The 10,050-nt window shown below is 39.5% G+C and overlaps 1 protein-coding gene across 2 annotated transcripts; it reads right to left on the bottom strand.

Annotated features, from left to right (window-relative positions):
- Window positions 1–253: 253 nt before the first annotated feature.
- Window positions 254–6,181, bottom strand: LOC112253102 (cyclin-dependent kinase 1). 2 transcript variants are annotated; one of them, XM_042323629.1, is made up of 8 exons: window positions 5,970–6,181; window positions 5,424–5,466; window positions 5,044–5,200; window positions 3,121–3,244; window positions 2,386–2,556; window positions 1,238–1,401; window positions 864–1,005; window positions 254–615 (listed from the first exon to the last, which is right to left on the bottom strand). In XM_042323629.1, exons 2-8 carry the CDS (start codon window positions 5,458–5,460, stop codon window positions 502–504), a joined length of 909 nt encoding a protein of 302 aa, XP_042179563.1. In that variant the 5' UTR covers window positions 5,461–5,466; window positions 5,970–6,181; the 3' UTR covers window positions 254–501. The 2 variants fall into 2 exon arrangements, with proteins under 2 accessions (XP_042179563.1, XP_042179562.1); XM_042323628.1 differs by having other exon boundaries at window positions 5,982–6,180.
- Window positions 6,182–10,050: the final 3,869 nt, after the last annotated feature.

Here is a 10,050-nt window from a genome sequence, read left to right as displayed (position 1 = left end):
AAAAAAAATACTGTGTAGGAGGAACGGGTTAGTTTTTTAAATCCCAGTATAATACATTTTCTTACTCCAGCTCTTAAAACAAATGGTTTGGTACTGGTTTTAAACAAGTCTAGAGGAAGAATCATGTTCAAACCTGATACGGTATGCCTGGCAAAAAAATACACACTTGAAAGCATCAAACAACGCAGGAATCCTGCAACAGTTATTATTCCCCAATAATAAATAAAAAAATTACAAACACACAACTTAAAAGTAACGGATCTAGAAAAGTGCACTTTATTGAAAATATACTACTTTTGAATGTAACCTTTAGTACGTGTCACTTTAGATCCAAACCGGTTTCGTTTTTTTAAACGCTATTTACAGAATAATGATTAATATTACCGGTAGATAGAAAAAGGACAAACGAAGAAAAAACAAACATACAAACAAAACCAGACGATCAATATGCTTCCATAATTGTACTATTTTTCAGGTCCTTTGAGTCGAGCTGTGTGGCGTTTACATCTTGACCGTGCTGGCAGGTAGAGTGGTTTTGTCCAGGTCATCAAAGTATGGATGGCTCATTGCCTGTCTGGCAGAGATCCTCTTGGGTGGGTCATAGATTAGTGTTTTCTTTGAGGGGAAAAATAAAATAAAAAAATCACTTCATAACCTTCTATAGAAGGTAGGACATGGTCATATGTATATGTATCCTAAAGGCTACTGCTGGGCTAACGGAACAATAGGTCACTTCAATATCACTAATGCTATCCAAAAAAAAAAAACACAACCAGCCGCTTGAAAAAGACACGTGAGCACAGGGCTTCTACAGCAACAATGTTTCAATCTAAATAAAATCAAGGAGAATGGTGAAATCTTACAGCGAGCAGATCAATGCCTTTCTTGTCCAGGTTCTTCACCATGGAAGACAGGTTCCCAGACTTCCACTTGGGGAACGTGTTCTTGTAGTCAGGCAGAGACTCAACCTCTGGCCAGATGTCATTGTTGGGAGTACCAAGGGTCCTGAAACAGGAGGAGACAACGATGCTTGATAAATACCTCACCCAAGCCAATGTGGTATATCCATCATGGAGCAATTGTCTGTTGACCGTGTCAATAATTTGGGATGGCTCGTTGCTCACAACAGATCAAGCAAATGTCCTAATCTAACATCAAACATTGATTAACCAACCTAGATGTTGCTACTAGTAGGATTGGGTATATTACAGATGTGTATACTCTTAAGCAAATAGACCTGAAGATCCTGAAAAGCTGGTCTATCTCTGAGTCTCCGTGGAAAAGTGGTTTCTTTGTAGCCAACTCTGCAAAGATGGTCCCAATACTCCAGACATCCACAGGGGTGGAGTACCGTGGGGCCCCCAGCAGCACCTCAGGAGCCCTGTACCACAGTGTCACAACCTGGACACAGACACAGTTAATGACCTTATTAACGTGTGCATACACACCCCTTATGATAGCTTAACTTTACAATGCTATCTGCTAATTAGTGACGTGCAGCTGGCGGACAAGTCATTCTTTTTGAACAACTTTTTAATGGCTCGAGACTACAAATTAATTTTTCATTGGACCTGCTGGACGCAATGAATTCTACAACAGGGTTAATATGCGCTCCTCCGCCTCAGTGGCTCCAGAGACATTGCTCCGACCAGCAAATGTCCATCATGCGCTCTAGGGAAATTAGATCATGATGCAGGCAGCATAGAGGAGAAAAACATGTTTAGAACTGATAACTTACAGCATGGCGCAAGAATGTATGATATTAATTGATTATTGAATTTTAACTCGATGGACACAGCTTTGTAGAACCAAAATTCACAGCCTGCCTTTGCGCAACACTCGGTTAAAATCTATAATAATCTGATTGCGGACACAACTAGACCTCATTTAAAAAAGGTATCAGTAAACAATATGTTTTGTATACCTAGCAATCACAAATGTACATTGTCTGAAGCAAAGATATACAAGTCTGTCACAAATAACAGGTCCAATAACAAGCCACCTATGGTGAACGAGAGGCTTGTAGAATCATGATTCTATGTAGTTTTTTTGTTCATCCTTTGCCAGTAGGGGCTTCTGCGTGCTCTGGGTATTACTAAATCAAAATTGTATTTTATTTAACTGACTTGCCTACTTAATTAAAAGTTAACAAATTCTTATTTACAATGACCGCCTACCCCGGCCAACACTGGGCCAATTGTGCGCTGCCCTATGGGACTCCCAATCATGGCCGGATGTGATACAGCCCAGATGAATGAAACGAGTCAAAAGATCTGTTATTTTGACAGAATGAGTTGAAAAGATCTGAGCCAGTAAAAATAGCCCAACTTCCCATCACTACTGCAATTGCTCTTTGGAAATGAACTACGTGGTGTTCTGGCTTACCTCGTGGGTATATACCCGGACTGGCACCCCGAAAGCCCTGGCCAACCCAAAGTCTGCCAGCTTGATCACTCCCTTGTTGTCAATCAGCAGGTTCTGAGGTTTCAGGTCTCTGTGGAGGACCCTTCTACAGTGGCAGAACAGGATGCCTTCCAAGATCTGGTACAGATAGCTCTGGATGGATGGGAGATTGCAACAGAGGGTTAAAATGAACCTACGAGCGAGAAAACAATTGGTTTAGTCTGACAACTTGGACTAAAACACTAAGTTGGTATACCGTAAAACTTTCAATGAATAGCCTGGGCATTTATTTGCTTCAATCACTGAGCACAACCGGTACCTATTAAAAGAGTCTTCTAGTTGAGCTAGGTGTTTGGTTTCAACAGTAGCGTGCAGTCTGACTGAAAGCCCAATTTGTCAAGCCAGCCTGTACTAAAAGCAAAGTCGGAGGCCCTACGGTCACGTAGTGGTGTTCCATCTCCTTCGCTTTCACCCTGATAATTTTGTGAGAATATCAGAACTGTCCATGGTAACCTCGTAAACAATTCATTTTGACTCTGTGTTTATTTGCCGAATGTGTGCAGATACCCGGCTATTAAAAGGGTCAGGTGGCTATTTGAGACTTTGCGTTTAATTGAAGTTTCACAGTACTCGATAGTATCAAGAGCAGATTGTGAAAAAAAAGAGACATCAAAACAGGGTTGTGTTTGACTGTCATGCCCTCAGTGGGGCCCATACCTTCACAAGCATGGGGTCCATGTACTGGCCCGAGGGGATAGAGTCTAGGTATTTCTTCAGGTCCATGGACAGGAACTCAAAGATGAGGTACAGTCTGGACTCCTGCATCAGCACATCTAGAAGCCTGTTTGGAAACAAAACACATGGGAAACAAACAGGCTATTTATTTACAGTTGAAGTCAGAAGTCTACATACACTTAGGTTGGAGTCATTAAAACTTGTTTTTCAACCACTCCACAAATTTCTTAACAAACTATAGTTTTGGCAGGTCGGTTAGGACATCTACTTTGTGCACGACACAAGTAATTTTCCCAACAATTGTTTACACAGATTATTTCACCGCATCACAATTCCAGTGGGTCAGAAGTTAACATACACTAAGTTGACTGACGTTAAACAGCTTGGAAAATTCCAGGAAATGATGTCATGGCTTTAGAAGCTTCTGATAGGCTAATTGACATCACTTGAGTCAATTGGGGGTGTACCTGTGGATGCATTTCAATTCCTACCTTCAAGCCTGCTTGGCTTGACATCATGGGAAACTCAAAAGAAATCAGCCAAGACCCCAGAAAAACAATTGTAGACCTCCACAAGCCTGGTTCATCCTTGAGAGCAATTTCCAAATGCCTGAAGGTACCACGTTCATCTGTACAAACAATAGTACACACGTATAAACACCATGGGACCACGCAGCAGTCATACCGCTCAGGATGGAGACGCGTCGCCTAGAGATGAACGTACTTTGGTGCGAAATGTGCAAATCAATCCCAGAACAGCAAAGGACCTTGTGAAGATGTTGGAGGAAACAGGTACAAAATAACCTATATCCACAGTAAAAACGAGTCCTATATCGACATAACCTAAGGCCCCTCAGAAAGGAAGAAGCCACTGCTCCAAAACCGCCATAAAAAAGACAGACTGCGGTTTGCAACTGCACACGGGGACAAAAATCGTACTTTTTGGGGTAATATCATCTGGTCTGATGAAACAAAAATAGAACTGTTTGGTCATAATGACCAGCATTATGTTTAGAGGAAAAAGGGGAAGCTTGCAAGCTGAAGAACACCATCCCAACCGTGAAGTACAGGGGTCGCAGCATCATGTTGTTGGGGTGCTTTGCTGCAGGAGGGACTGGCGCACTTCACAAAATAGATGGCATCATGAGGAAGGGAAGGTATGTGGATATATTGAAGCTACATCTCCAGACAGGAAGTTAAAGCTTGGTCGCAAATGGGTCTTCCAAAGGGACAATGACCCCAAGCATACTTCCAAAGTTGTGGCAAAGTTGCTTAAGAACAAAGTCAAGGTATTGGAGTGGCCATCACAAAGCCCTGACCTCAATCCTATAGAAAACGTGTGGGCAGAACTGAAAAAACATGTGTGAGCAAGGAGGCCTACAAACATGACTCGGTTACACCAGCTCTGTCAAGAGAAATGGGCCAAAATACACCAAACTTATTGTGGGACACTTGTGGAAGGCTAACCAAAACATTTGACCCAAGTTAAACAATTTAAAGGCAATGCTACCAAATACTAATTGAGTGTATGTAAACTTCTGACCCACTAGGAATGTGATGAAAGAAAGAAATCTCTATTATGCTGACATTTCACATTCTTAAAAATAAAGTGGTGATCCTACCTGAACTAAGACAGGGGATTTTTACTAGGATTAAATGTCAGGAATTGTGAAAAACAGTTTAAATATATTTGGCTACGGTGTATGTAAACTTCTGACTTCAACTGTATGTATACACTAGACAGATAAATATGATATGACAAATACTAGACTTGACCTGGCCTTTTTTGGCATAACGATGTCTAAGTTTTTGAACTGATAAGACAAACCACATGTTTACTTCTCTTGCTGCCTGGCTACTGTAAACACTTTAAGAACCCCACAGACACAAACAGACTGTTACATACTGTACAACATTAGGGTGCGCTAGCTCTTTGAGAAGAGAGATCTCTCTAACAGCCGTGCTTGGCACTCCCTCCTCCTCACTCTCCAGACGGATCTTCTTCATTGCCACCACCTGGCCTGTCGTCTTGTGTCTGCCTTTATACACAACCCCATAGGTACCTGGAAATCACAGGCACAACTCATTCTTTACTATGGTGTGTAGCTAGTAATTGACGTGATGAATAAGGTATAGTGAATAGGTTGTCATAACTAAAGGAAGACAATCAAATGACATGCACATAAGTCTAGCTAGAGTTGACTCCGAGTGGAGTTTGGGGAAAACAAACGAAAGCTTTTTTTTTTTTTTTTTTTTTTAAACGAACCAAAGTTACACATAACTTACCCTCTCCGATTTTCTCTATTTTCACGTAATCGTCCATTGTTCCCTGAAAAAAAAAAAAAAAAACAGGCTAGGTTTGCTACAAAACAAACCAATTATGCCATTTCAAATGAACGACAAGTCAAAAATAGCAAACTGTGTTTGTTTTTGTTAACACGATTCATAGCTAACGTTAGTGCTAACTGTCCATCTTAAAAGTGATAGGAAATTAAGCAATACATTCAGCGAATGTAAAAAAACAAACAGATCTAGCTAACGCGTTAGCTGGCTAATTTAACTAACGTTACCGTAGCTAGCTAGACAACTGAACTAGATAGACATTTCATTAACTAGCATCATTATTCGATAGCAAAAACTAAACAGTAAAACCATGCATTACTTTGTGACGTGACACCTTTAGTAATAATTTTAAATATCTTTGTTTTTACATGCTGTGCAAATGTTTCCTCAATGCAAGCGAGTTAACTAGCTAAATTGTAAATGCCATGATGACAACTGCTACAATACAATCGACCAAATAAACCTTGTAGCTAAAAATGTGACACATACATATATAGCTACCTTCCAATATCGTTGTGTAACGTGACTGTAGCTAAGTTAACTAGCTGGGTGGAAAATGAGTGTGGCTCTCTTGCAGTCAACTACGTTTACAGTAGTGAGTGGGTGCATTCTTTTCGAATTGGCCGCGGCGCTTCAGGCTTTCAAAACCAAGCAATCACGTCGCTCGCTGTCTTTCAAAAGCACCAATCGGGAGGAGTCCAGCTCGAAGCGGGATTTTATGGTTTTAAAGCGCGGTGGTGTCGGGAAATGTTTATGTATTAATAAATAATTCGGATTTTTTTTAGGGGAATGTACCTTCATTTGCCTGATTATTGAAAGAACTTGTTAGCAAAACAGTTTTCACTCAAAAGCATTTTGTCAGACATTTAAAAAATAAAAAGTCCATATTGGTTCAACTTAAAATCGTTTGAAATGTAGATTCGTTACCAGTATATTCATTAATTGTTTAAAAATATATATAATAATCAACCCTGGTCAAAGTCAAATCAAATATTTTTTATAAATAACCTCACTATTCTATTAGTGGTAATAGGCTACAACAGCGTTTCCCAAACTCGGTCATTCCACATAATATTTTCAGAAGAGGACATGTTGGTTCACTGGTCACATGTATTTAGAGCACACAGATGACCCGGAAGTAGGCATACTAGGGATGCACAGGTATGGAGAGCACAGAAATAATTTTATGCTCTGGGATGCTTTTATGGAATTTTTACTATGTTACTATGTTTATATCTTTGCTGCTAATAAATGGACAAAAGACCCAACCAAACAGCTACTTGCATTTATGAACATTTGCAGATTGAAATTCCGTGCTAGAGTGGCTATAGGAGCTTTTGACTAGGTAGCCACTGCAATACCAATTAAATTCCCCCTGAGCTCTTTTGGGTTGACCCTTTTTAGACTATGCACCCTTTTCAAGTAGTCAAACCTATGGGTCAAACACCAGGGCCATGTCCTAACTTGTCAAAAATGCCTGGCTTCAGGAAGTTTAACAGTCAACAAATGGAGAGAGAAAAATGTGACCTGAGTTTCCCCCCATATTTTGAATAATTATTAATCTCTTACAATGACACAAAATGTGAACAATTACATGAAAATAACACTCCATCTGCAAATAAATTATGTTATGCATTTTAGAATGAAGGAAAACATCTTAGAGTTAATTACAAAAGAAGATGAATAAAGGAGTTCAACAGAGCATAAATTATTGTTGCTTTTGGGGTTACATTAATTATGCATAGTGAAGTGCTTTCTAATAACTCATTATGCAAAATGCTCAAGGATAAAACATTAGCTAATGATTAAAACACTCCACACTCAGCCATATGAATAATGGAGATTAATCTTCTGGCTGGGAGCATAGTTAGGAAAGTTCACAGTGGAACGTAAATTATTGTCACTGGTTACCACAGCCACAAAGTCATAAACCCCACCATATTGTATTTGTAGAATTGATCTTCTTAAAATCCGTTTTTTTTGCCTACCCCTAACCATAAATGAAGACCAAAAAGTACATTTTTGTTTTCAGGAATTTGTACGATTTAGCCAATTTCGACTATGACTGTGCTATCTAGTGGAAACAAACATCACATCTGTGTACTCATCAATTGTTCCAGTGACTTTCAAAGTATAAACAACAAGATGGAAATTCAATCAGCAGCATTAGTAGGGTAGTGATCAATTACTTCCAATTATCTGCTTGTTTCTTTATGTAATATGCAGTATTCCTAACCATTGATATAGGTTTCAATGTGTCATGTTTCAGTGGGGATATGTCATATTTCTCACATTCGATGATAATTATCTTATAGGAGGGAAGGACCAAGTATAGCTTATAGGCTAGTGGCCAATCCTCAAAAAGCACAACCATGTTTTTCCATATCTCGAAGGTCTCCCATATATGAAATGGATGTTTGTATAACAATATTTTACTGCAAAAGTGGTTCAATTGATAGATATTTTTGGCACACTCCATTAACTCAAAATGTGCACAATGATGACTGGCTGGAAGGGGGTGGGCAACCTAAGCTCATGTAACCCAATATTGTAACCTCTGATATTGCTCAAATGTAGAATACAAGTAGTCAGTTGTCTGCCCTACATACACATACAAACATTAGGATATCTTAATGCACCTTGGAAATGTAGACCTGTAAACACATAGATACAATAGTTAGAAATACCAACTATGAATATTTATGATCAATGTAAACTTCACTTTTTGGTAGCTGTTCAATAGACAACTTTCCAAGTCAAATTTGCTCTCAATAAGTGCTGTATGGTCCTGCCTGACAAAAATGCATTCATTTATTCAACTAGTGTGCCCAAAGACAGAATAACACAATCAAAATGAACAAGGGCTACTTATATGCAGGCTAAGGTGTTTAAGTGCAATCATGTTGGCCATATTGGATTCAGGATCAAATTGATTAACACCAACAGTCTTTAACCTCCATCAAATGTTATTATGGCAGCCATATTTGATTTTGGACAACATATTAGATTTGAGGCAAAATATGAAGAGATTTTATGATTGCCCCTTTGCCTTTATTGCAAGACTAGGGGCTAAAGATACAAAATCCTTCAAAGAACCATGGACCCCAAAACATTTCATTTCGATGTCTGAGCGATCCGTGTACCATTCCTTCAATCAATATCTCAACTTAAACAATGAAGACAGATAATCATTTTGACTGCATTAATACATTTTTCTAATGTCATCCACAATATTTAATTAATGAACAGAGATGTATGGGCGTTGAGAGGAAGGGCTGCAACAGTATACGTGTGCTAGTGGTTTTCAAAGTAAAAGCTGTGTAACTATCTGACTATACCTGACCATCACTCCAGCTAGTTAGCTTTCGCCGGGTTAGTTATTCCCACTGGGAATGTATAGTTATAATAAGGGCCACTAACAAGTGGGAGGAGGTCAGCTTATAGGGAGGAGGTCTAGGTCCAAAAGTTCTAGGTCCAAACAGTGTCTACCCCCGAGCCATAAGACTCCTGAATAGCTAATAAAGGGCTAGCCAGACAACCTCTTTTACGCTGCTGCTGCTCTGATTATTATCTATGCATGGTCACTTTAACTTTACATACATGTACATATTACCTTGACTAATTACCTTGACTAACCGGTGCCCCCACACATTGACTCTGTACCGGTACCCCCGCTATATAGCCTCACTATTGTTATTTTACTGCTGCTATTTAATTATTTGTTACTTTTATTTTCTAGTTTTTACTTACAGTTGAAGTCGGAAGTTTACATACACCTTAGCCAAATACATGTAAACTCAGTTTTTCACAATTCCTGACACTTAATCTTAGTAAAAATTCCCTGTGTTAGGTCAGTTTGGATTACCACTTTATTTTAAGAATGTGAAATGTCAGAGAAGTAATAGAGAGAATGATTTATTTCAGCTTTTATTTCTTTCATCACATTCCCAGTGGGTCAGAAGTTTACATACACTCAATTAGTATTTAGTAGCATTGCCTTTAAATTGTTTAACTTGGGTCAAATGTTTTGGGTAGCCTTCAACAAGCTTCCCACAATTAGTTGGGTGAATTTTGTCCCATCCCTCCTGACAGAGATGGTGTAACTCAGTCAGGTTTGTAGGCCTCCTTGCTCGCACACATTTTTTCAGTTCTGCCCACAGGATTGAGGTCAGGGCTTTGTGATGGCCACTCCAATACCTTGACTTTGTTGTCCTTAAGCCATTTTGCCACAACTTTGGAAGTATGCTTGGGGTCATTGTCCATTTGGAAGGCCCATTTGCAACACAGCTTTAACTTCCTGACTGATGTCTTGAGATGTTGCTTCAATATATCCACATACTTTTCCTGCCTCATGATGCCATCTATTTTGTGAAGTGCACCAGTCCCTCCTGCAGCAAAGCACCCCCACAACATGATGCTGCCACCCCCGTGCTTTACGGTTGGGATGGTGGTCTTTGGCTTGCAAGCCTCCCCCTTTTTCCTCCAAACATAACGCTGGTCATTATGGCCAAACAGTTCTATTTTTGTTTCATCAGACCAGAGGACATTTCTCCAAAAAGTATGATCTTTG

The sequence above is a fragment of the Oncorhynchus tshawytscha genome, linkage group LG06 (assembly GCF_018296145.1).
Source record: "Oncorhynchus tshawytscha isolate Ot180627B linkage group LG06, Otsh_v2.0, whole genome shotgun sequence".
NCBI lineage: Eukaryota > Metazoa > Chordata > Actinopteri > Salmoniformes > Salmonidae > Oncorhynchus > Oncorhynchus tshawytscha.
This window is presented reverse-complemented; position numbering and strand designations above follow the sequence as displayed.